General features: G+C 38.8%; 1 protein-coding gene across 1 annotated transcript; it reads right to left on the bottom strand.

The window, feature by feature from the left end:
* Window positions 1-1,980: 1,980 nt before the first annotated feature.
* LOC131078485 (uncharacterized) lies at window positions 1,981-25,707 on the bottom strand. The gene is made up of 3 exons (XM_058016191.2): window positions 25,348-25,707; window positions 2,594-2,834; window positions 1,981-2,462 (listed from the first exon to the last, which is right to left on the bottom strand). The coding sequence occupies exons 2-3, from the start codon at window positions 2,795-2,797 to the stop codon at window positions 2,349-2,351; spliced, it is 318 nt and encodes a 105-aa protein (XP_057872174.1). The 5' UTR covers window positions 2,798-2,834; window positions 25,348-25,707; the 3' UTR covers window positions 1,981-2,348.
* Window positions 25,708-27,506: the final 1,799 nt, after the last annotated feature.

Genomic DNA, 27,506 nt, shown 5'->3' with positions numbered 1-27,506 from the left:
ACATTTACCAATTTAGAATATAATCCACCTCAACCAAAAAAACCAAATCTAGCAAACAAGCTTTATTTATAATTGAGCAATAAGTTGGTAGAGAAACTTAGTGATGCCCATCAACACCTAATATTTAAATGGCAATCTAGGATGTTTAATCCATACCAAAACCTTATTGATGCATTTTTTCTCGAAATCAAAGCTCGATAACCATTTTTACGAAATCAACTGAATTTGTTAGAAACACATGGACCATCCAAGAGGGTGTATACATGATCTTCACGATTCGTGAAAACAAAATTTAAAAAAAAAAAAAACCATTATCACTATTGAGATCTCAAATTGGTCGTAAGTTTCCATTTTCTTGTAGCACACTTTTAACCACATCAATATTTGGCCTAGCTCCAATAAATTTACCAACAAGCGAATTCCACAACTTGGAAGTTGTCCTACCAACGATAGGACCAAGGACTCAAAGTAGAAGATCCTTGCCGACCACAATCAAAGCCAAAGGCTAAGCAAGAGTGGAGATGTCCAAACCTTTGACCACATCAATCCAATACCTCACCTACATATCAAGAATATCAGCCCCTTAATCATATGCCACCATAGAAACTAAGCAAAACACCCTTAATGTCCAAGGCATGAGCAACAATAATGACATCACCCTACAAAGAAGCCACCTCAAGACAATACTTATTTTCCTTCAACTAAGAAAACACCCCATACACCCCCATAGACAAGGTTCAAAGAAGCACCAAAAAGAGGAACATCGGGTTCAAAGAAGCACCAAAAAGAGGAACATCGGCACCATAGGTCATATGCAAGTAAGAGATAGAAAGATATGGCACCTAAAACAATGTGAGAACCAAACAAACCAACAACTAGCAACTAATCCCTGCCAACAACACCCAAGAACCCTGACCAATAACAACCAACCCAAAATTTGTAACAAAAAGAGCCTTTCTTCATAGCAAAACCCACATTCAGACCCACTAGCAAAGGTTTGGATTCCAAGAGTTCTTTATATTCATTCTTAAACTCTTGCTTTTCAAATCCATCATCATCTTCATTTCATCTTCCACATACATGTAAATAATTATAAATTAGTTAAATCTATTTCGTATCACTAATCAATTATTTTTATTGTTCTTTCTTAGATTCTCAAGAATGATTAAGACATCACTAATATTACATTTATTAGTGAATATTAACAAATTGGTAGATAAATAATTATCAAATTTTAATTTTTTCCCACACTCGTATCATTAAAATCCTTTTAATACAACTAATTTGTATTCACATAAAAGTGAGTAGATAATATCTTCATTTGCAATCTACCCATCCCACAACTGAAACACTAAAATATGATATCTGTTGTTTTCCCTCATGTAATTCATTAATTATCATTGAGTTTGTCTTGATTATATTCTTTAATAAAATTGTAGAGGGCCAACATATAGAAGACAGACTTAGAGTTCGGTCAAAATTAGCTATTTTAGCTACACCTAGACAATAAAATACTACACTACCAATGACACATGGTTTCCTCTTGTCAGTAGCTAGGTGCAATAAATTAATACTAATCTATTCTTCACTAAGAGGTTGATCATTAAGATGATGTGTTAATTAAAAAAAAATTAAAGATTTGATATATTTCCAATTTGTTTAATGAATTATAAAATAAAATAAAAATTATATAATTTTTTTTTATCAATTTATTTATTTTCTTGAAGATAGATCATAGAATACGATATAAGACGATGATGAAAAAAAACCTATACACATTTTTCTACCAAAATTATCAAAATTTAATGTTACAAGAAATTGGATCTCAGTTTTTTTCCTCTATTCTCCAATAGAAAACAAAGTGTACATTTTGGTTTCGAAGATAATTTTACTTACAAACTATATTTTAGTAATTAAGTTATCCCAAAAGGTTTTTTAACACCATCTTCCTTGTTTAAAAGTTGAATAGCAATCAAGCAGTGAATTAATGAAAGCATATATCATTTTCTATTTGTTAGCAAGTGCTCCGGCGAAAAAGAGAGCTGTGGAGAAGAATATGGTGAATAATTATCTGGTTAACGTGATGTGTACCCTCTTCACCAGATTCAACAAATAGAGGCTAACAATGCATAGAGCATGCAGAACCTACAACCCAGAAAAATAGCCCTGTAAAGTGTTCATAACCTATGTAGGGTCACTCAAATTCCAAGAAATACATTTACCGTTTTCAGTGCTTCGATTGTACAGAAACACTATTAGCAATAAGCGAAAAAACTGAATGGGGTAAATCCAAATCAGTAATTTAGGCTGAATGAGACCTTAAAACTAACTACATAAGCCACTCCAATCTATTCCTCGTAAGGAATGGGTATCTGAAGCCCAACGCTTGCAGCTGATTTTTTCAGTGTAGCTTTTAGTTCTCCTTCCCTATTTACAGCAATGTTGTAAGAGAATAGTAGATCCTGCAGAGATCATCAAAGTTCAACACTTGCTAAGAAAACTTATAGCAAGGAAAATCCAAATCATACGCTTCAGGATTGTTTCTCTTATTAAACACATAAGAAAACATTAAACCAATGTAAGTAATTATCACCTTATGATGATGAACGCTGTTAAGGAGAAACACATAATTCTGTGCAAGCTTTAACTTTTGTTGAACTAAGGAAGCATCCTCAAGACCTTTATTCTTTCTGAACTCTCCCACGATGTAATCTCGAAAATGTGTTTTGCTTCCATCACTCCCGATATGTGTGCGCATTGTCCTCAAAAGATTCCTATAAATTTTTATTGCCTCCATTCAAAAAGACTTCAATAATATCGGTGAGATCTCATCCCTGCACATGAGGCATTGGAACACAGTAAAAAGCCCCATCCTTCACTGCTCACTAAACTAAAACAGGGTTATCCCTGTTATTCCTTCAATAAAATATCTTTGAATTGCACAGACTACCTTTATTCTCAACAAATAAATTTAATTTGTAAAAAGAAAATATGCAATTGTGCAGCAAACCAGCGAACAAATTCTACAAACACACCCCCATAAAATATTAACTGATATTAACATCAGTAAAAGGACTACATTGAATCAAATCACTCGCCTGCATATACAACAGCATCAATAACCAACTAGCGGATAGGAAGAGTGTTGGACAATTAATTGTCTGCCAGTGGAATTTATGAAGATTCTGATTGCTGTAAACGTTGGAAAATACAGTGATCAAGGCAAACTTTCCAGAGTGTATACTTGTCAAGATTTCAGTAATATGGTGACTCAGACTTGTCTTTGTTCTGCGGCATGCCCACCTTGCTTATTTCTTAAATTCTGTCCATGGATACTCTTTAATTCTAACACTAAGCAGAAGCTTACAAAAGCATAGTTGGCTAAAATAGTTTCACATATCTGTGTCTCGACTTTACATGGTAACTTGTTATCATTAAGCTTGTTATCAGCACATGAATAAAATTAATGTTTTCTGACCAAATTAGTTGCATTACTAATTATTCGTATTATCGGCTTGGATAATGTTATTCACTTTTTGGACATGCATAGTTGGGTCTGACATTTCTCAGAGGGAAAAAGGACATACACCTGCAAGCTATAAAAACAGTGACCAATCTCTAAATAAAAAACAACAAAATTGAACATAATATAGAGAAACTCCTTGGTGTGTTGGGTCCTCAGCCTGTATTTGCCTATTATTCTCTTTCTCATAAGTAGATTTCCAAGACACGATTGACAACCCACTTTATGTTGTTTTCTCTACATGTGAAAATTTACTGCATTTAGAAAAAAAATTCTGGGCACCACAATGAGGAACTCTCAGCAGTGCTTTACGGGTTTCCATTGCTTCCGATCTTCTGTATGGGCTACTCCTCATTCTTCTGGGCTTCAAGCGACAAATCTTCGTCGGCCTGTTGATTTAGAGTTCTCTGCGAATGAAGGCTGTTCCTATCGACTCACTCCATATTTCGCAGAAACTTGAAGGCACCTCTTTTAAATCAAAGGTCTGAGAAGAACCTTGCTTCTTGGGCGAACAAGGTGGCTAGTGGAGCAAATAAAATTCCTCTTCAGTATCCCCGCAATTCCTCGCACTACAGTCACCCCTCGAAACAAATGGGGTCTCTACATTTGGAAAGGGCGTTCGCTTCAGTGATCATTGGGAGAAAGCAGAGTACCCGGGCTCCTCTTCCTCAGCAAAGATTGGCCATCCATCTTCTTCTATTGACAGTCTTTAAAAAAAACTCTTTTCAACATTTTTAATGGGAATCAAGGCCTCGGTGGTCTTAGAATGATTGGTAAGAACTCTTCATCTCTTTCATGTGGCAGAGAATCTTCTAAAAACCCCATCAATAGATTCAATGGGAATCAAGGCCTGGGAGGTTTCAGAAAGAATAGTAAGAAGGTGGGTTGGAAGGATCATCCCTCCCCATTGGCATCTGATTCTGGCGCCATTTCAGCCATTGTAGATCGGAAGAAGAAAGGCCCTGGCAGTAAGCTTTTTGTTCTGCCTTCGACAGCTATGAACCCAAATATAGAGTGCCTAAAGGAGAATGCCCTCCTTACCACATGGTGTGGTATAGGGGGTGAATGCCAAGACATTATAGAATGATGGCTCCGTTTGTTTCCTGCTATGGTCTCGGTTCGTCCCTTGCAAAATGACTATTTGCTTATAGAATGCATAGACTCCACTCTTAGGGACACAATCTTGCATGGGAGTCCTCTGTTTTATCGAGGGTCGACCTTTCAATTTTTTGAATGGAAACCCGGCTTTGATCCTAGGAATCATAGAATTAAAAAATCCCCGGTCTGGTTATCCCTTGTTGGGCTTCCTTTGGAATTTTGGTGTGCTGAGTGTTGTGACCATTTCACACATCGCCCCATTTGAAATGGGGACCGCCTCTTTTTGCTCGTTTTTCGCTTCGCTTTTAGGGTTTTGTTAGTCAGTCAATTGTCTGGATTTAGGGTCAAGCCTTAGGGTTTTAATTACCGTCTTTTCAGGCCAGAATCCAGTCAGTTTTGAGAGCTTTTTTGAGCTTCTTTGTAGGATGCAAATTTTGAATGGAATAAATTCGCTAGAATGGTCTATTTTCAATTGGAATTTTTGAGTGCAGAGCTTAAATTTGTCTAAGTGTTGAAGGTGAAATGTGAATTTTGTCCAATTGACTAATTTTGACCAAATTTTGACCTTTTTGATTTTTGATCCTAGGCATTTGAAATGATTCGTTTTTGCCTCGTGAATTGATTAAACTTGTGAAATCATGTTATTTTGGCCTGTAGGAGCAAAATCGCTCTTGTCCCTCAGTGAAGGACCGGAGCTCGTTTTCAAATATCTTACTGTCCCTGCAGAGTCAAAGTGAATTTCGAATTGGAAGTGATGAGGAAGGGCGTGATCTTTCCGTTGAATATAAATTGAAGAATTTCACGAACACGGAAGTACCTCCAGGAGTCAAAATCGCTCCTGTCCCTCAGGAAAGGACCAGAGCTACAAATCAAATATTGCTTTGTCCTTGCAGGATTTTGACGACTTAACAATTTGAAGATGTCCAAGGAGATATGTTTTATCAAATGAACATAACTTGAAGTGCTGACATGAAGGAGAGTGGTCCAGAATGCCAAAATCGCTCCTGTCCCTCAGGAAGGGACCAGGGCGAAGTACATGGTAGCTCCCGTCCCTCTCCCAGGGACCAGAGCGATATTCTTCATAGGGCATGTTCTGGACGAAAATCAAGCAAGTTATAAGTTTGAAGGCAGGAAGGAGGTGAAATGAACTCATTGAAGATAAATTGAAGATTACCAAATGCCAACAAAGGACCAAAATGATTAAGTTCGCTCCTGTCCCTCAGGAAGGGACCAGAGTGATTTTTGTTATAGATGATTTTCTTGCCGAGTTACAACCGATCTCAAGGCATGAATGAATGAAAGGAAGTATGACGAGACAATTGAAGATAGTTTTTGAAGGAGATGAAGTGAAATGAAGCCCACAAGAGAAAAATCGCTCCTGTCCCTCTCCAAGGGACCAGCGCGATATGATGATTATATTGCTATTCTTCCAAGTTCAAGCCACTCCAAAATGAAGAACAAGGAGGCAAGGACATTTTAAGACATCTCCATCAAGCACAAAGTTACAAAGGTCGCCAAGTTAAAGAATATGCATCAAGACACCTAATTCGCTCCTGTCCCTCAAGAAGGGACCAGAGCGAAATTTGCATAAAGGCATAGATTTCGAAAGATTAACAAGCATCAAGTGATTAAGGAAGATCAAGGGATCACGTTTTACCCAATGAGGACAATTGCAAGTTGGAGAACGCAAGCATGAACCCAAAGACTTGAAGTTCGCTCCTGTCCCTCAGGAAGGGACCAGAGCGATGTTTATTATATTGGCCAAATCCCTCAAAAATCATGTAAGGTCAAGGTTTTGCAAGGTCGTATGAGGTCCAAGGCATGATTAGAAGGTGATATACAAAGACTTCAAACGTTAAAAGATCCTCAAATTGAACACAGAGGCTATATCGCTCCTGTCCCTCTCCAAGGGACCAGGGCGATTTGTATGGGATCCTTCATTTTCCTTCAAATTCATGCCAAGCCAAGGTTTTTCGAGATCACACAAGGTATAAGGTGTCATTTGAAGATGATTTACAAAGGTTCCAAACGTCAAAGTGCTATCAATTAAGCAAAGAGCCTATATCGCTCCTGTCCTTTGGACAAGGACCAAAGCGATTTCATTAAAGCATTCATGTTCCGTCAAAACCAAGACAAGGCAAGTTCATGCTAGATCAAGAACGTCCTTTGGAAGGCAATGAACGAGGAACCAAGGTTGAGAGGTGATGCATTTGGACTAGAGCTTCAAGATCGCTCTTGTCCCTCTCCAAGGGACAAGGGCGATGATCCTTCCAACGTTTAAATGTCTTGTGGAATTCAAGTGGAACGAAAGGGGAGCGAAAGAATAGCATTGTTTGTCCTTCACAAAGATGATTGAGGCTCGAATTTACAAAGGTCAAGGAGAAATTATAAGGATCGCTCCTGTCCCTCTCCAAGGGACCAGGGCGATATTTGCCAAAACACCTATTATCCTTCAAAGATCATAACAAAACAAGTTGCAAAGGGTCTAAAACGCCATTTGGAAGGCAATGAACGAAGAGTTAGAATCAAAAACGATGAATTTCAAGCTAGAAGACAAGGATCGCTCCTGTCCCTCTCCAAGGGACCAGGGCGATGTCACCTTAAAAGAGCACTAGTTCATGCAAGCAAGACATTCAAGTTCAAAGGACCTAGCTAAAATGTCGATCTGAACATGGAGATGAAGATTTTGGACGTCAAAAAATGCAAAGATCATGACCAAGGTGATAGATCGCTCCTGTCCCCCAGTCAGGGACCAGGGCGATGAGGTACGTATCTTTCATCTTCATGAATTTGGCGCTCAAACAAATGTTTTTTAAATTTATTTTAAATGCTAAATCGATACTTTTTGAAATTCAATAAATTAGCATTTAAATGTTGCGCTTAACATTTATTAATTATTTTGCCTTTAAAAAATCGAATTTGATAATTTAAAAACAAAGGCATTTAATTAATTATTAATTAAAAAAAAAATCAAAAAGAGCGCTAAGATATGGAGGTCGGCCTTTATTACTTATTAAAAAATCATTTAAAAATTGCTTTATTTCACCAAAGTCGGCCTATATGGTGGTAAGAGGTGAGCGCTATAAAGGGAGAGGTGAAAATCATTATTTTCACATTTTCATTTCCATCTCATATGCGATCAAAGGAAAGTGCGAACTATTATCCAAGGTGGCGCTAATATCATTCAAAGGTGGTGCGATATTTAAAGATCCATTTGTGCGAACTTAAAGTTTACATTTGAGCGAACTTTGCCAAGGATAGAGGAGATCACGTCAAAGACTCAAAAGGTGGCGAAATTGATATTTTAAAAGGAAGATTGCGTTGAAGACTATCTATACGTCAATTTTGCCTAGGCGATTTTGTTCTTTTTGCATTCTAGAGTTAGCTCTCTATTGAGGTATGGCAACCCCAAAGGCGGGAGCATCCACCAGTCGTTCAGCTCTCATGAAAGAAGATCAGAAGACCGAAGAAGTGGAGACTAAGATCGTGTCCAAGTGGAGCAACATTGGAGATACAAACTTAGGCAACTTTAGCACGAAGAAGTTTCGAGAGGTCCCTTACATTGGCAAGCCATCACCTGTCGCCCGGAGAATAATCGAGAGTGGCATCATTAAGGCGGTCGGCTTTCCTCCAGCTGTTCAGTGCCATGAGTTGATGATCGAGTGTGCTCGTCACTATGATCCACAGTCCAGAACGATCGTGTCCAATGAGGGAAACACTTTGACGTACCTTTCAAAGGAAGCTATAAGTGAAGCTTTCCATCTTCCAGAGCACAGGGACATGATATACAAGAGCATAGAAGGAGCCAGATCAATGTACGAAGATGATCCAGATGCTTGTCTAAGCATTATCAATAAGAACTGGCTACTCAAGAGCCGTCCCCGTCTGAGCAAGGTCCCGAACACACCGCACAGGATTGATTTCCAGGAGGAGTACAGAGATTTGATTACCATGCTCAACCGAGTTACAGGAGCCCCTCATGCCTTCTATTTTGAGAAGTGGATGTTCTACTTCATCCAGGTGATTGTTCAGGGAAAGGGTACGATACATTGGGCTAGGATGATTAGCCATTGCTTAGATGTACAGTTGAGGAGACTCAAGGCTACTAAGTCCTTCCACATGAGTTCATACGTCATCTATGCCTTGATCAGGAGTGTTGAATACGCAGGACTACCTCACAGAGGAGTGATTGGAAGAGGACCCAACGAGGTCAGAGCTTGTGATTCCTATGCCTACTTGCATCATCCGCCAGGGAACAACTATAAGTTGGTTAATGATACTTTCACGATGCACATCACAAGGACGTTGCAAGGTGGAATTCACAACAGGTTATCTCAGGATGCGCAGGAATTCATAAAGAGGTACAGTGCTTGGTTCATTCAGTTTCCCAAGTTCACTTATATTAGAGTGCATGGATGTCCTTTACCTCCATACATGTTGCCGAGATATCCGACAGACAGAATTGTGTTACTTGAAGTAACAAGACAGTTGGCAGCATATGTGAAGGCATTCAGACACAGACATCAGAATGGAGTTCCAGTACCTATCATTTTGGGCAATTCAGTTGAGGTATGTCCTAATGCTTTAGCCATGGATGACGCAGAGAAGGAGTTAGCCTTGTATTCTTTTTCATCTTTTGCTTTGAGAGAAAGCTTTGATCCACATGGACATTTAGAGGAGACAGTCGGCAGAAAGTTTAGGCATGAGTACCAAATAGAAGATTTTATGATGAATCTCTTAGATGATCTTGAAGTGAAACGAAAAATGCATTCTAGATTGCCTTTGGATTTCATCAGGAAATGCAGGATTTATAGAGTGGCCGACCAAGCTCAGGACAGTGGCAGACATATCCAGTCTTCCTATGATCGAGAAAGCAAAACAATAAGGTTGGATTGGAATGAGCCTGAGGTCGTGGATCTAGATACTTTAATGGCTCCAGTTTTGTCTTGTACTCGCAGATGGGTTGACATACAACATCAGAAGTTGAGAGAACAAGGCATAGCTATGACTTTCACGTTGGAAGAGAAACCAGCCGAAGGTGGAGCTAGTGTGAGTGAAGGCAATCCTAATCCTAGAAATTCAGGTGAAGGAAACCTTCGATGTGCCAGTGAGGGCAATCTCCATTCAAGAGGTTCGAAGAGGAAAGAGAGACCTAGAAAGAGAGAATCTTCTAAGAAGAAACAAGAGGCTAACAGAGATCGATCATCCGGTACATCTTCTAGACCTGAGAAGAGAACAATTCAAGTGGAAGAATCCATGGAGTCGATGGTACAGAACGACAAGCGGGAAGGAGGACAGGCACAGCATGGTTCACCAGATGGATCTCTCCAAGACTATGAGTTAGATGAAGATAAAGAAGACAATGAAATGACATCTCCTCCCAGACAAGAAGAAATAGTGCACAAAGAGATTCAAGTTCAAGAAACAAGATCGATTATCCCAGATTGGTTGAAGGAAAGATTAACCAAGGTGATCGTAGTAGAGGACGAGGACAATGCAATTGATTTAGAGAGCCTTGTTGGACGTTCACACGAAGTAACAGAAAAGAGAAAGGCTACTAAGATGTCCAAGATGATTCGAGATGAGACTGGATCCAGGAAATTGCAGATAGCTACACCGACAGTAGACAAATATGAAGGTGAGATCCTAGCAGAGGAATATGATATACAGACATTTGAGCTAGGACCATCTACAGCAGAGCAGACTTTAGATGATGCCACTGATTCATTTGAGGCATTGAAAGACAAGCTTAGAGAAGAAATGGAGAAGAACAGAAAGCTTGAGAGAGAGGTCGGTGCATGGAGGACATATTTCAGTCACATCAATGAACCTTTGGGACGTCAGGATCCAGCTAGATCACCAGTGCAAGCACTTCCACTTCAATCAATCAATGAGGCAGAAAGATTCAGGAACATGGTCCAACGTACAAGTAATTGGATGGATAGATCTCATACAGTGGCCATAGAATTTGTAACAAGGATGATGAAGATTATTCATCAAGCTATCCAGGTTCTTGAGATAATCCACAATTTGATGATAACAGTAGCTGCATTCGCCCATACCAAGGATGTTATCATTCCTGTCTTGAAGGTAATTAGACACACATCAAGGAAAGTTTTAGCGCAAGAGAAGATCTTGGATGGGGAATCTCACAGTTTGTTTCAGTGGTCAACCTTACTCCATATGAAGAGTGTTTTCTTCGAGGACATCAGTGTTAGATGTGGCCGAGTTGAGGAGGTGATCAATCCGATCCAGGACAGAGTATTTGAGGTACTTCGTACCATTCTTGGCAGAAGGATTGAGGTCGAGACAGATGTGGATATGCAGGAATTAGAGGATAGAATCAAGGTCATCTTTTGCAAGGACGCAAATGTTACAGATGAGCAATATGATCAAATGTTTGCCACCATGCTCCTGATTGAAAGAACAAAGGAACTTGAATCTACTTGGGACGCAGCTCTTCTAGATGCATTCGATCAGGTCATCCACTTGGAAGAGAGTATGAAGAATCTTCCCGAGATTCCAATTGCAGAAATTGAAGGAATCGTGACAAGATTCATTGCATATGCCAAAAAAGAACATTGGAAAGGGAATAAGATTCTAGATGAAAGGTTGTTATAGATGACATGGCATCTTATTTGTCATTGGTTTATGTCTCCTAGGTTTTTGTGCCAAATTTAATATTTGGCTATGTATTTAATATTGTTCAGTAAAAAGGAGGCCATTTGTAACAAACCCTAATTAGGGTTTAGGTGTCATGATCTTGACCGTTGATCTACTTTCGATCTGGACCTTTCATTGTAATTGGGGATGCTATTTATACCCCCATTTTTCATTTCATTTGTTAATAGTAATAGTCGATAGTCAATAGTTAGATATCAGAAAGTTTGTTGTATTAGAGAGATTAGAGCAAGAAGTAATTTTATTTTGTAGCAAGATTGAGTTTTGAGGAAAGGAATTCAAGCAATTGTTGTATATGATGACTTGGAAATCAATGAAATATTGAAGTTATGGTGTTTTGTTGCAACTTTCTTGGTTATCTTCATGGTTGTTTAATCTACTTGAATCATGCTCAATCAAAGTAGTGTGTTAATTTGAAGGACATAGTGTGAGACTTGATCTTTGGTAGGATTCGTAATCCAAACCACTAGCTTCTTGCTGATTGTAGGAACGCCTTGCGTGGTCGACTGGAGAATACTTTGAGTCCCTTAATCTTCAATCATTATTGTATCTTGGATATGTACCTTCGTGGTAGTGTCTTTGATCTTTGATGCATTGAATATCATTTTGTTACCTTAGAAGATCGCATCAATTTCAATAGAGTTGTTATCTTATGGCAAAATTGAAGTTGGTTGAATCTTGCCAAGTCTTGTCTACACGAAGTCATTCTTAGGGTTAGATTAGATTAGACCTCTTTCAAACCCTATCCTTTTGTTATTTTTTGAAAGCTTCTTAGTTTAGTAAAATCTTGAACTTTCGGAATGCGTAAGACCCCTTGAAGGAAACAACAAATCACATCATACCGCTGGAAGCTTGTCCACACGTAGAGACCCTACTAACAGAACCTTGGAGTCTTCCTAACTGATCCTTTATGCGAATCTTCAGCAGTTAGAGACTATTTTCTCAAGAGAGGATAAGATGCCTATTGGTATTTTATTCTGTGTATGATGGTGTATAAAATACACGTCAACACTGAGGCGCTTATTAAGATTGGAGTTGCGCTTGGTTACCTATTGGGCATTGAAGAGGATTTCTTGAATGGGATTAAAGGGGATGTTGCCAACATTTATGTTGAAATAGACCTTGAGTTAGGATTTTATGGAGAACTGGACATTGTTTCTGAGGTAGGCAGATGGAAGCAGAAAGTTAAAAGGTTGATTGAAGCAATTCCGGGCAAATGCATTCTCAGAAATCAGCTTTTAAATGGAAATTCTATACAAGGTTCTAGAGGTTCGGTTCTTCAGGAAGCAGATCATTCTCGCCAAATAGCTATGCAAAAAGACCTCCATCAAGAGCAGGCTGCTCCAGTTGGCTCCCCCTCTCCTAACCTGGTTGGAGTGAACCAGATTCATTCTGCTTCAGTTTTAGAAGGCCCTCATTCTCAAGATCTTAATAAGGAGAATCAGGACCCAGTCGATATTACTTTTGATGGCTCCCTCCAATTGGAGCCTATTGAAGAAATCCAGGAAGCTGTTGGGTCTCAATCCCCTATTGGTCCATCTCTTATCCCCATAGTTAAAACTGAAGGATAGAGATGTTTCTAGGAAACCTTATGGCTCAGGTAAGATCCCCCCCTTAAACAAGGGAGCATTCAATGTCTTTATTTCTAGACCCAGGAAAGCCTCTAAAAAAAGGAACTGAGTTAGAAGGTTGCAGGCGGGGGAGAATTCTTCCCTGACAATTTCTTCCAAGGATAAGGATGTAGCTTTATCAAATCTCCTTTCAAAAGGAGAGGCTCTAAAGGTAGATATCATTCAAGAGATGGAGGCAGTTAATGATCCTTCTACTTATGGTCTGGTGGCTTCAAAGGAAACGCCTATTTCAAAACCAAATAAGTCGCACAATGCTCTGAGCGTATCCTCCTTGTGTGTTTCCCCTCTGAAGAGAAATGCCATTAACCTCTCTTCAGAATCTCCAATTCCCCTATTGGATTCTCCTCATATGCACGCCTTCTGCAGCGATGCAAATCTAAAATCAAATACCCAGAATCTTCTTGAAGATTGTTTGAATGAAGATGAAGTCCAAGATCAAGTGATGGAGACCCCTCTCGCAGCCTTGTACTCAAAAATTAAAGAAAAGAGAAAACTAGGTATCAAACAATTGATTGATGGCAAAACAATGCCTGAGTATGGTTTTCTCTCTCCTAAAAGAGGCAGGACGTCCTTCACAGAGAACCTTCTCAAGGAAGGTGATTCAATGGGTCAAGCAAAAATTACTGATTTATGGAAAGTAGGGAAGGGATCCCCCCTTCTTGAGCAGCAATGAAAATAATGGTGTGGAATGTTAGGGGTCTAAATGCCCCTAACAAGAGCCTTTTGGTCAAAAGAAGAGCCCTTTTGATCAATGCTGAAATCTTAATGTTACAGGAAACAAAATACAATTGTCTCCAAGCAGAATCCTTGGGGGCAGAGGTTGGACACCATTTCACAGCTAGTCAGCACGTGGCAGTTTCTGCAGAAGGCACGTCAGGGGGGTTTGTTGATTATTTGGAAACACTCAAATGTTCGCATTGAGGGAGTTGCCTCTAATAGAAATTGGTTGCTGGTGAGAGTCCTCCATCTGCACTCTAATGTTTCTTTCCTGTTGCTTAATGTTTATGGGCCAGCATCTCCTACTCTCAGACATGCTCTTTGGTCAAACCTGGATGGAGTGCTATCCCTTATTCAAGATCATTCCCTTATCATCAGAGGGGACTTTAATGCTATCAGGTGCTCTAAGGATAAAAGGGGTGGCATCACTAGACTTGGTAGTTCTCAACATGACTTTAATAATTGGATTGATAGAAATGGTCTCTTTGAGATAGAATCTGGTGATAATGTCTTCACTTGGAACAATAGAAGAAGTGGCTTCAGTAATATAGCAGATAAAATTGATAGATTTTTTTGGTTGGAGGATCTTTCCTCCTTCCACTCTACCCTTGACTGCTCTCTCCTTCCTTGCTCAGGTTCGGATCATTTTCCACTTCTTTCTCTACAAGGTGCCCCAAGTCTCTATAAACCGCCTTTCAGATTTGAAAATATGTGGATGAAGGATGCTGGTTTCCTATCTCTCATCAGCAAATGGTGGAAAGAAGTAAGTTTTGAAGGTTCCAAGCTTTTTGCTTTTGTGTCCAAGTTAAAATATGTCAAAAGACAGTTGCTAGAATGGAATGCATTGCATTTTAAGAATATCTTTGTTGTTTGCATTTTAAGAATATCTTTGTTGTTAAAAAGAATCTTGAAGATCAATTGGAGGTTTTGAATGACAAAGTCATTAAGGAGGGTATGTCTCAGGACCTTTTTCTAGAAGAAAAGCAATTGTTGGTAGATTATGAGGACATTTTATCTAAAGAGGAAATTTTTTGGAAACAAAAATCCAGAGAAAATTGGCTTCAGGTAGGCGATAGGAATACAAAAAAATTTCACAATGTCACTCGGATCCGAAGAGGCATAAACAGAATTTCAAGGCTGGATATTCAGGGTAAAGGTTCCATTGATGATGTTGTTGGTATAAGAAATGAGATTGTCAGTTTTTATTTCAACCTGCTCGATAATGAAGAAGGCTCACACCTTTTAGAACAAAGGAAGATGTTATACTTCATCCCTAATGTGATCTCGGAGGATCATAATAGAAAACTCAATCAAAGATTTTCCTTGGAAGAAGTGACTATAGCTCTAAATCAACTCCCCCTCCCCCTGACAAAGCTCCACGACCGGATGGCTTTCCAACAGGTTTTTTCAAGAAATGCTGGGAGATCCTTGGACCGGACTTAGTGGAGGCCTTAGAATATGCAAGGAAATTAGGTAACCTCTTAAAGGAGATTAACAATACCTTTATAGTTCTTATTCCAAAGAAAGAAAAAGCTTCCAGATTAGAGGACTTCAGGCCAATCTCCCTTTGCAATTCCATTTACAAAATCCTTTCTAAGGTGATGAAAGGATAGGTTGAAACCTCTTATGAATTCCATCATCTCAGAGGAGCAGACGACGGGCTTTGTCCCTGGCCGTTCAATTCTGGATGGGGTTTGTGATGTCCCCAAATTGAACCTCATAAAATACTGTTAATATTAAGAAAGCTCCTTGTATTATCTTTATAATAAATTGATGCAACCGAAATCAAATAGCTTGATAAGAATGATGAAGAATATTAAATGATGAACATGAAGTGGTTAGAGCAACTACATAAGACATAAGGTGCGGTGATTAGTATTGTAGCCAACTTCAGACATCGTAAGAAGAGCAGTGAGTTACATAATAGATGCAGTGATTTCATATACAAAATAAATAAATGAAAAACTATTTGATTACGAATGCAAAATATATGGTGCTGTGATTAAGACAAGAATACAAGTGACACGATTAGTGTAATTGGAAGATGAAGCGCTCATTACTCATAATGCAACGTGAGAAATATTTTCACGATCTCTTACCTCTCAGCTACAGTTGGAATAGAAATCATCGCTACATTAAAGGGTGCTAGAACAGGCTTTGCATCAGTGCCAATCCAAGCCAAAAATAAGTAGTTACAAGTCTCTGGCAAATACGCTTGATAAGTACGCTAAAATTGGAATCGTAGACATTCTGAGTCATTCCTGCCTTCATTCTATTAATCCGATTATGATCACCCTCCATTATTATTAGCGTAGGACAGATTGCTTGCAATAAGGGGTAATGTTATCATGAAGTCACGATCGGCAAATGCCACCACCATGTATGATGGATAATTAGTATCGCTTAACGAACTAGTGGTCAGTAATTAGTTACTCAATGAACAGCGATTAAGGCAGACGATACCTTTGTATGATGCGGTTTGCATAATGGACCAATCTGTATAATTCATAGAGACACGATTAAAGTAGCAAGATCGCTATTACTAATCATATTTATATTTGATTGCAATTAAGGTATAAGTGATTAGGAAAGGTGTGATTTGTCAATGCTGATGTCTAATCACCGATTAGTCATCCACAAAAAGGGGTGCGAATTATACTCACAAGATCACAATTATATGGGTGCGATTAGTGATAAGAAGAAGTGATTAAACACTGCAAGAGCCGTGAAGAGTGGCGACAAATGAGGGGAGACAACTCCTCACTCCAATGGGTGTAACCTTTCAATTACAGAATATATATATAGTAGATCAATTCTATTTACAGAGGGGGGATATAAAGAGATATAAAAAGACTTGGGATTGGATCAGATCAGAACTATTATTAAGTTATAGGCAGTAGCATCTTTGTTCTTGGTGGTATGCGTGGGATGTGCTTAATATATAATATTTGTTATGGAGGATTTAATAGTAATATTTAAGGATAATACTAATACAGTCTATATTTCGTAAGGCGCTCAGACTTAACTCCACATACAGTGGCAGACCAGATCTGACGCAGGTCAGACCTGTCTGCCACTACAGCTACTAGGTAGAATAATAATTAGTCTTTTAGTAAATGGTAATGATGGAATATAATTTGATTTATATATATATATACAAGGGTTGATCAGTTAAATTATTTATAAAGAACTACTTTGCCGTAAAAACATAGTGTAATACTATCTGGGAATATATATATATATATATATAGTAATTTAAATGAACAAGAAGATGTGAGATTATAAATCTGATTGAATTATCAATTCAATATCAGGAAGAAGATTATGTTAACACTGATTGAATTCAGGTTAAGATGGTTTTTGTCTCCTAATCAATGTTGTTTAAGTCATAAGTATGTTGAGATGGAGTAATTATGGTTAAAATAGGTCTAAACCTAGTAGGGGACATTCCAGGGTTATTGTGGCTCAGGAGGCAATTCACACTCTTCAAAACACGAAAAGACCAGGTATGATAGTGAAATTGGACATCTCCAAAGCTTATGATAATGTGGACTGGTGTTTTTTGTGTAAAGTTATGCAGGCTTTTCGATTCAGTAGACAATGGATTAATTGGATTTATGAATGCTTATCAACACCAAGATTTTCTATTCTTGTCAATGGTAAACCGGAAGGTTTTTTCTCATCCTCAAAGGGCATTCGTCAAGGGGATCCAATTTCCCCTTTCCTCTTTATTATTATGGCAGAAGCATTGGGAAGAGCTATAAAGTCAAGGCATGCCAGCAAGTTTTTGGAAGGAATCAAGATAACTACCAACTTTGTTGCCACGTACCAGCAATTCGCTGATAACAACCTTCTACTTGGCACAGCAAGATCTAAGGAAGCAGCCCAGTTTTAGGAACTTTTGGTGTCTTATGGAAAGGCATCATGTCAAGTTATTAACAGGGAAAAATCAGAAATATATTTCTTTTCAACCCCAGCATCTGTGGAAAATAGGATCTTAAAAATTTTCAACTGCAAAAAGGGAACTCTCCCTTGCACTTATTTGGGGGTCCCAATAGATAGGGGTTTGAGGTTTGAGGTGTTCCAAACTGTGGGATCCCCTTAAGCTAAAACTGGATATGAAAGTTAATTCATGGAAAAGGAAGTGGCTTTCCTGGGCGGGCAGATTGATTATGCTCCAAGCAGTTATTTCTGCCCTCCCCATCTACCTTTTGTCCCTACTAGCCCTCTCTGTGGGTATGATTTCCTTCATCATTCAGAAGATGAGAAACTTCTTTTGGCAAAATTCAGATGAAAGGCATAAAATTGCTCTCATTGCTTGGGATAAAATTTGCAAACCCAAATCTTCAGGGGATTTGGGAGTACATAACCTTCAGTTTCAGAATAAGGCCTTGGGCGCCAAATTAGTCTGAAAGATTATTATTGATCCAACTGTGAGATGGGTAAGAATGATGCTCACCAAATACGTATCTGCAGGCGATCCCATCAATTTTCTGAGAGCATCTAGTCATCCAAAAGGGTCGCGGACCTAGAATTTTACCCTCAATTGCAGACATCTAATAGCAGATTATGTTTCTTAGGATGTCCGAGATGGTTCCTCTTGCCTTTTCTGGGAGGACTCTTGGGGGGGACTACTGAGTATAGATAGTTTAATTTCCGTTCCAACAACAAGAGAATGGTTAAGACATCATTGAGGATTGCATATCAAGGACTATGTTGAATTTTCAAGAGATAATTCCTTTCTAGGTTGGAGCTGGAAAAAATTGGAAGGTCTCCCTCTTCCCTTAAATGAGTTAAACCAGCTCTCAGGCTTAATCAAGGATAAGCTATTGATCTTTAGAAATGGATTTGATTCTTTGATCTGGTCCCTTGCAAAATCAGGCCAATATACAGCTAAGGTAGGATATAATGTCCTCGCTAACCAAGGGGATTCTGAGGATCAAGGTATGCCCCTAAAGCTTTTCTGGAACAGCAGAATTATCCCCAAGGCTGGCATTTTTGCATGGCTGGCAGTTAAGAAAAAGATTCTTAAGGCAGAAAGATTCAGGAAGATGGGCTTCGAGGGACCTTCAAGGTGTGTTCTTTGCAAAGCTCAAGAGGAATTTGTAGACCATCTTCTTCTAAATTACCCTTTCTCTGCAAAATGTTGGAGGTGGCTATGTGCCAAACTTGGTTGGATTACTGCCCTCCCAAATGACATTATTTCCCTTTTCATAAGTTGGCCAATCAGGCCGAAAGATGGAATTCTAAGCTCTCTGTGGGAAATCGCTCCCTCTTCTCTAGTATGGGAGGTTTGGAAGGAGCGAAACATGAGATTATTTGATGGCAAAGCTAGAAGTGTAGAGTCAACCTTATCTTCTCTAGAAGCAACCATTGTTGAGAACATTAACAGTAGACTTGCTCTTTCTCTTAATTTAGATAAGGAGTTCATGTCATGGGATGGCAAAACGAGGCTTACATGGAATGGAATCAAAATTCCCCCTTGCTTAGGCAAGAAGGCAGGTAACAGAGAAGGGGTAGCATGGCTTCCTCCTCAATCGAGTTGGCTTAAATTAAACTTTGATGGGGTTTCCGAAGTAAATCTAGGAGCCTCTGGAGTTGGATGTGTAGTAAGAGATCACAAGGGTATAGTTTTGGGTAAGATGGTTGTGCCTATTCCTCTGGATACAAACAACGTAGCAGAATTTAAGGCTCTCTTGTATGGTCTTTCTGAGTGTTCAAATCGACGTATCAGGAATTTAGCTATTAAAGGGGATTTGGCCATTGTTATAAATGCCGTTAAAACGTCTCATTCTTTTAGTTGGAAGTTGCAAGCATTATTGGACAAAATTCTAATGTTGTTGTCCACCTTTGATAACTACACTTGCAACCACATTTATAGAGAAGCAAATATGGACACTGATGCTCTTTCCAAATTGGCTTTGACTGGTTCTTCATTGAGTTGGTGGGCGTCTCATCTTAGCCTTTAATTGTTTTGTCCTAAGGAGAAGAGAAGAATGTAGTTAGATATAGGCATTTTCAAATTCTAAAGTATCCGTTGAGTTTCACAGGTTTTTCAAGCTGGGCAATCTCTTTGAATTCAAACGAAGATTTCCGTTCAAACTTCAACGGTTTCTTTTTTCAAAAATTAGGCCCTTCCTGCCAATTCAGGTATGTAAAGTAACCACTCCTCTGTTTTTCTGTGGGCCCCTTCTCCCAGCATTTGTTGAATAAGACTACATAATTCCGATCATCACTGGGGAAGCTGAGCTGGATGCCTATTAGTTTGAAGACACGCCACGTATAATCAGAGTTGCTTTTTGATCGTGGAGTGGACGCTGGAAAATAATTAATTTTTATCTATGCGCTCCAAATGCGAGGACCAAAAAGGTTTGATGAGGTCAGCATATCTGATAAATCTTCAGGAAAAGAGGGAAAGTACGCCGTAATAGTTGGTGGAGGCTGGTATTGTCGTGCTGTCATTGTTCTAAGGACCGGCTAATTAATGCTGAAGTGTTGGAAATTTATTTTTCTGCCACCTTTTCTCCGAGCTCATCAACTCCAAGCATTTCGCATTTATGATTTTAGGAATGTGCAAGAAGGTTGGAGATTTATAGAGAAAGAAAAAAACAAAAACTTTATTCTACCTTGTCATTCTGTCGGCTTCGAAGGCTGAAGGTTTCTGAGATTAATTGCAGAGTAGCTCTCCTTTGGTTCTGCTAAACAATGGTGGAAGCTCCTTTCGGCTTCATCATAAGAAAGCACCCTAAGCCAATTTACTGTTTTGGGGCAGATACCCCCATCTCTCTTTCCTGCAATTGTCATCAAGTCTCCTTCCGCGAGATTACGGATTTAAGGCTAAAAAGACTTCTCTGCATTTCAGAGCCTTCAGTGATCTTGGCGGTCAAGTTAATTCTTGGCTATGGACATTTGAGCAGGACAGGGTATCCACGGGATAACTCTAATATCTCTTCAATATTTGTTGCTTCTCTCCTAGATGTCCAGGTCTCAAAGGAAAAGGTGCTGGTGCTAACCTCACAATTATTTGATCAAAATGTAATAGTGGGATTGGCAATTGTTCTTAACTGAGCTATCATTGGTACGGGAATGCCCCGCCCGGGAGACCTGATTTTATTCTCGGTTCCGAGAGAAACAATCAACTATTATCCCTTTCTATTGGATTTAAAGGGCCCTGCTTTAGAGCGTCACAGGGCATTCACGGGAATGGCGCTCAAATTCTTAGAATGGAGGTTATTGGGGGATGAACCAAATAATGCAAATAGGGAAGATGAATTCCTTGAGTTTGCCCATTTGAATGGCCTTATCCCTCCAAAGGTAGAACGGAATGGGAGAGCTGCCAATGGTCGAGGGTGTCACTCGTTGCAGAAAGGGCGTCACTCATTGCAGAACAGGGGTTGTGGCCGTCCGAGTGGCAGGGGTCGTGCTAGAGTTGAGGATTCGGCCTAGGGCTGAATGAATTTTAAGAAGTGCAAATATGTTTTCTGTTTTCTGTTTCTCCGTAATTAAGTTTGCAGAAATGTTCAGACTCTATAATTTTGCTCTTCTGTTATAAGTTTTAGATTTTGGAGGCTGGGAGTTAGCCTTTTTAATAGTTCTCCTATACTTAACGTTTCTTCTTTAATGGAAGAATCTGATCAATTGGGGTTGCAAGCCCAATTTTTTATTTATAAAATCTTCTCTATATCATGTAAATGTTATTAATTTCAATATAATTCTCAGGCTCTGCTGTTTACCAATCAAAAAAAAATATAGAGAAACTCCTCTAGTATCGGAAGCTAATATTTAAAACGATGAAAGGAGACCTTAAAGCAATGAGGCGTATGTTAGAGATGTATATAGACTAGAGAGTGATTAATGGTCCTTTCTTATATGTATACAAGATCTCACCATGCCCTGGAATATCAAAACACATCCAAAAAAATCGAATTGGGGCTTAGACCTAAGACTAAGTGTCTTATGAAAAGATCAAATAGGTATTTTTTGACATAACATTATAAAGTATAACAGATTGAAATTGGCAAACTCAACCTATCCAACTTCTACATCAATTATACTGGGATAACTAATATGTTCATATGAAGTTAAACAAAAGGAAGATGAAAATGAAAACATAAATGATTCTCCTAAAACATTTCGTACTTTCCACATCATACTTGAGATAATGTTCTAATTAGATAGTTTTGAAAAGGGGTAAGCTCAACTAGCAGATTAGCAGCCTAGAATTCCATGTTATACATGACGCCTGCACTTCCAGTCTATGGATTTATCATCATTGATTATAATAGCTTCATTCCTAAAACCAACTTTGTTCAATTCTTAGTCAATAGTCATTAGGTATGTCATTTCAAAGGTTAGGAATCTGTTTTCAGTATTATTTAGGCAATTGATAGTAGCCTACAATAGAAATCAAATTATAGCTAACCTAACAAATCAAAGGTAAACAGCATTCATTGACATTTTATTCTTAAGAGTACAAAAAAATCACATGAGAAAGGGACTACAAGAATTATTGATCAATCTTTGTACAATAAGTTCTCTAGTGTCCAAAGAATGACATAATAACGTAAAAAGGCATCTTTTACTTTAAATATTATTTGGGTTCTCCCCTTTACCGTGATCTTCTCATAAACTGTCAAATATGATCCGTGTAAGAGTTAAAAGGAACGCATGGGTGATGAATCTTGGGTATGACATGGTGTTGTAAAAAGTGTGATGCAACCAAAAATAGAAAATATCATAAGAAATCAAATGCAGAAAACTGCATTGGCTTATAATGGAGTGAGCTTAAAATCTTCTTGGATCTTTCAACAAGCCTAACTTATCTGTACCCAGCTATGATGGACTATGGTAATCCATTATACCAATTTCTACCGCGACTTGAGGCAAAGACGATTCTTGATGAAACTGGCAACCCAGGTAGTGCTCCTCATACTGGTATCTGCATGTGTCTGCTTTAAACCCTTTGCAAAGAGGTTTTGTTACATGGTGCAAAGAAAATGCTTAATAATGTAGCAGTAAAGGGAGAGATACTCGCACTGACATTTACAAAAATCAAATATAGAACTTCTCTAGCAAGAGTCAGCTGTTGAAAATATTTGATCTTTTATGGCCAGTATTTGAAGCAGATCGTTGTCCTGACTCTTGCTATCATTATTAATTTATTTACAATAAGTTGATAAATAGAATGCTTTTATGTAAATTCGATGCAGATATTGTTATATAACTGAGCATGTTTGCTGCTACAATGTTACCACAATAAGCATGTATTTTACCATTTCCTATTCATGTTAGCTTCTTATGAAAAAAAGTGATTGAGATCTCCTAGCAGAAAAGGAATTTAGATATTGGCAAGCAGAACTTTAGTGTTTCTCATTAAAATCAGCAGGCATGATGTCGTTCTAGCCAGATTTCCACAGAGGCACCTGTGTAGATGGCATCGATAATGTTGGCATTCTAATTTTTTGAGCGGTCCAGAAATTAACAATAAGTGTGTATGTACCATTCCCTGTTCATGTTGGCTTCTTATCAAAGAAAGTGATTGAGATCTCCTGGCAGAAAAGTAACAGGCAGAACTTTAGTGTTTCTCCTTTAAGTCAGCAGGAATGATGTTGTTTTAGCCAGATTTCCACAATGAAACATGTGCAGATGGCATTGATAATGTTGGCATTCTAATTTTTTAAGCAGTCCAGAAATTAACATAGAGGGAATCTGAAGTGCACTCATGCAATCGGTTATAGTGTAGCCTACTTTGGGTAACGTTGAACATAATGATTGGACTTGTTTTAGTTTTGAACAACCAAATTTTGCAAGTCCCATTAAATAGTATGATGCTTGCCAGGGAGGATGCCTGTATTCTTCGTGATGATAGTATTCAGTGTCTTGCTTTTGAATAGAATTTCTGGGATTGATTGGAAGATTTTTAAATCTCTTCAACATTGACTCTCGGTCCCGAAGTCCCTTTTGTAAGTTATATCTACTCCCTAGCTACTGATATGCAAAGCAAAGTAAGAAAGAACACAACTTTAGTTGCATTTCCTTTTATTGCTAAAGGTTTAATGATTCGTGTCCTGAAAATCCTAGAATATGCAAAAATTGATGTTTTTCTTTTTGATATTTTATTTAAGTAATTTTTTTTCCCCCAAATCTTAGTTTTCTCATGCCAGAGTTTAGCCTATTCTTTGTAAGCTCATTTAATTAGTGAGATTTTGCAAAAAATGAAACAGAATTCAACTTGTTAATCATATAAAATAGACAAGTACTGTATAAAATATGAAAAAAGAAAAAAGAAGATTTTACAATTAGGTCCCTGCATTGTAAGATTTAGATTAAGGCAGGCTAGAGAGAAAAGGTGCCAAGAACAGGGAGGAGGAGCAGAGCCTACCTACCCCTGAAGTCCCAAAGGTGATTTTACTGATATTTTATCTACATTAGAAGGGGTCATTCCTCAGCTATTTGGTATACTCTTCAATTTAAACCACCGGATTCTTGTAATAAAGTCCAATAGCCTTACATCCGGCTCCAAGCAATGCTTTGAATGTGAGGACTACATAAGTTGCGTTGTGTTTAATCCCAATGAATCACCAAACTCAAAATCAAAATGGCGGCTGTATTTCACCTGCATCAACAGCTTCTGAATTCGATTAGCTAGACATGTGCTACCCTCACAAACTCCATTGAACTGCATTAGAAAAGGGTTTGAAAACCCCAAACCAGAGATACAAGTGGGACGCACCACATGACAATCCTTGACCGTCTCACTACGGTAATACAGAGAGAGCAAGAAATAAATCAACTACACAAAGGCCCAAGTATAAGCCTCTGGCCACTTTAATCCATGAGACACCGTCTCTTTGAGGAATTCAATCACACAAGCTTTATGTGTTTAAAGTATGTGTGCATCCCTCATCTACTAAATCTGCGTGGCTGCAAATTTCATAATCATTGACCAACATGAGACCACGATTTCCTAAGACATTTTAACCATTGCAATCAGACTTGTTTGAAGATTCAAATGCATTTTAACAAACCTCTTTTTCTCATAACCAAAGCATTGGATGATACTCGATTTCTTTCAGCAATTCGATCAAACAGTTATGTGCCTCTGTTTCCACGTTTTACATGTGTATTCACTAGAGCATTTACAAATACTCGCCTTGTTTGCAACCCCTGCATTGACATCAGTTTGGGGTATTCAAGTGCATTGTCCCTAGACTTCCATTTTGATATGCATCGTTGTCAAGAACTCTGTCAAACAGTTTAAATGCTCGAGTTTTGTATGCAAAATGTGGAAGCATAGACCAGGCAAGTGAACTGTTTGAGCGATGCCTCACACATATGTGGTTTCGTGGAAAGATTTGATTGCAGGCTATGCACAAATGCATTTGCCAAAAACGACTTAAAACTTTCAAAACAAGGGCGATTGGCAGATATAAAGCCAAACTCCACAAACTTTTCCGGAACTGCCCTGCTATGCATGTATGCAAAGAAGCAAACCCAAACATTTAAATGGAAAAATAAAAAATCTTAAATTTAGATCGGTATTTTACTCTCATTCAAATAAAGATACACGAAAGAGTCATAAGCGTATCAATCAGAGATTAATGATTGTTGATTGTAACAGCAAAGAATAGATAGACCTTACAGACAATCCCAAATGGAGTCGGAAAACAAAAGCGACAAGTGTTTTAAGGCAGAAACCTGGAAGAGTCTGATATGGATTTTGTGCTTTGTCCCGTCCTCTACACCAAAGATGAAGCTGCACACAAGCAATACTCGATGGATGCCAGGCAGTGATGAGGTAAAGAAGACAGAGGTAGATAGTTGCTCGCCCGAGAAGAATAGATTGGTTACAAAATAAACCCTAAATGTCCCGCCCCTGGCCTATCGATCTGAACTGGGAAACCTACCGCAACTATATCCAAATGATTCAAGCGGTCATTGCCAGCAATATGACTCAGCCACACCAATCTACACCACAGGTGGAATGTAAACACTAACCACGCGTTGCATGAGCTTTAGCCTGTCGGAAAAAAATTCGCTGGCAACCGGGAATTTGCGTTTTGGCGGCGTGAGACAATTCCGGTGGGGGCCCAACCCCACAGGGGATTGCCTATCGGCAAATAATAGGGTCTAATGTCTAATTAGTAATGAATAAATGAAATGTAATCTTTCAATAGATATTCATTCAAAAAGACATTTCCCATGAAATTAGTCATCATAAGAATCTGATTTTGAAGTAGAGATATTACAAATAAAAGAATATTATAGTGAAAATAAAAATACATAAAATACAGGGTAATTGGGGCCTAATTGCTTGTTTAATAGTTATGTGGTAGATGAACAATAACTTTTAAAAAAATGTCTATTCTTCTCCCCGTGCCAAGAATGGCCATGGCCCAATGGCTCTGTTGCCCCCGTCTGGGGGCAACTTAATGTGGATGTGGCAGTTGGAGTGATGCAATGTGGTGGCTCTGCGAAGGGGAGTGTTTGCAAACTGAAAAATGAGGCTTTGAGAAATGGGAAAAAAGAATAGAGGGCTATTTGATTGGCCTCTGGTATTGGGGATGCCCACAACAGGGACGCTCGTGGGTGTGGGGAAGAGGATGTTACTGCTAGGGCAACAGTAAATTTGGATGTAGATACAGCCAAGGAAGTTTTGGAAAATGAAAAATATTTTGCTAAAAGGGGTTTGATAGGGAGGTTTCAAGGATTTTGGCTAAGTCTTGGGGATCTTCACAGGTGGATCTTAGAGACCTAGGGCCCTGCTATGGTGAGTAATGTGCAAATCTACCCAGGAGCTCAAGGCTTCTTTGTGGTTATCTCTGACAAGGTGGACGATAGGAATAAAATCTTCTGCTCATCTCTTTGGAGCTGGGAGGGGAAACATACTCTATTGCTCAAGCCCCGGTATCTAGCATTTAACCCAGTCACTGAATCTTTTGATCGGATTCCAATTTGGGTAAGACTTCCTAATCTAGCACTTCAGTTTTGGCTCGAATCTTGCTTTAAAGTTGTAGGAGATTCTTTGGGAAAAAATTTAGGGGTTGATAAGGGATCCTTGGATTATAATCATACTACTTATGCACGCATCTTAGTGGAAATGGATTCATCGAAAATCCCACTTGCAGAACTCATTTTAAAGTCTGTAAATGGGACTTGGGTGCAGTCAATAGATTATGAAGGTATTCCATTTAGATGCAGTAAATGCTTCCAAACTGGGCATATGGTAGCCAAATGTGAGAAACAAAATAAAAATAGGAGGGCCTCTTGGTGGAAGGACGTCTCCCTTCATCATTATTCGGTGGAGAAGGATGTAGGGAACATCCAAGAAGCGATCACAGACAAAGGATCTTCTATGGATGGACAGGAGAAACCATATTTAAATGCCTTGAACTAGGAGATTGGCAAAGGCAAAAAGATTAAACAGTTTTCAGACTCCTCTCCTCCAAACCCTAGAAGGGTAGTAGAAACAAATCGACAAGAAGTATTGAGCCCCAAGGCTAAGACCGGGACAGGTTCTTCAAGCAGGAGTGAGGAGATCATCAAGGATGGGGTTTTGAGCATGGGACTTTCAGGGGTCTCCCTTTGCTCTATGCAGGCAGCTTCCTCCTAGGAGGGAGAATGGCAGGAAGTTAAAAGAAAGAAAGAAAGAAAGAAAGAAAGGAAGGTTCTAAATGTGATTCTTTCCAACCTAGCTCCGAAATTGACACAATTTTCTAGGATGGCTTCAGCTTTGGCTGGATAGCTGACTGGCCTTACCATTTTTTCAAGCTGGATCAAGCCAGTTTTGGAAATTTCAAACTCTGTTTGAGGTTTTTGAGTTTTCTATATCATTTTATTTATAATTATATGATTAA

Source organism: Cryptomeria japonica, chromosome 7 (assembly GCF_030272615.1).
Source record: "Cryptomeria japonica chromosome 7, Sugi_1.0, whole genome shotgun sequence".
In the NCBI taxonomy this organism is placed as follows: Eukaryota; Viridiplantae; Streptophyta; class Pinopsida; order Cupressales; family Cupressaceae; genus Cryptomeria; species Cryptomeria japonica.
Note: the sequence above shows the minus strand (reverse complement) of the source record. Positions and strands in the feature narration are given on the sequence as shown.

Excerpts from the sequence above, each read along its gene's own strand:
- LOC131078485 (XM_058016191.2), bottom strand. The coding sequence starts at position 2,797 with ATGGAGGCAATAAAAATTTATAGGAATCTTTTGAGGACAATGCGCACA. Across the intron at positions 2,463-2,593 it reads ACAGCGTTCATCATCATAAG|GATCTACTATTCTCTTACAA; the intron begins GTGATAATTACT and ends TGATCTCTGCAG.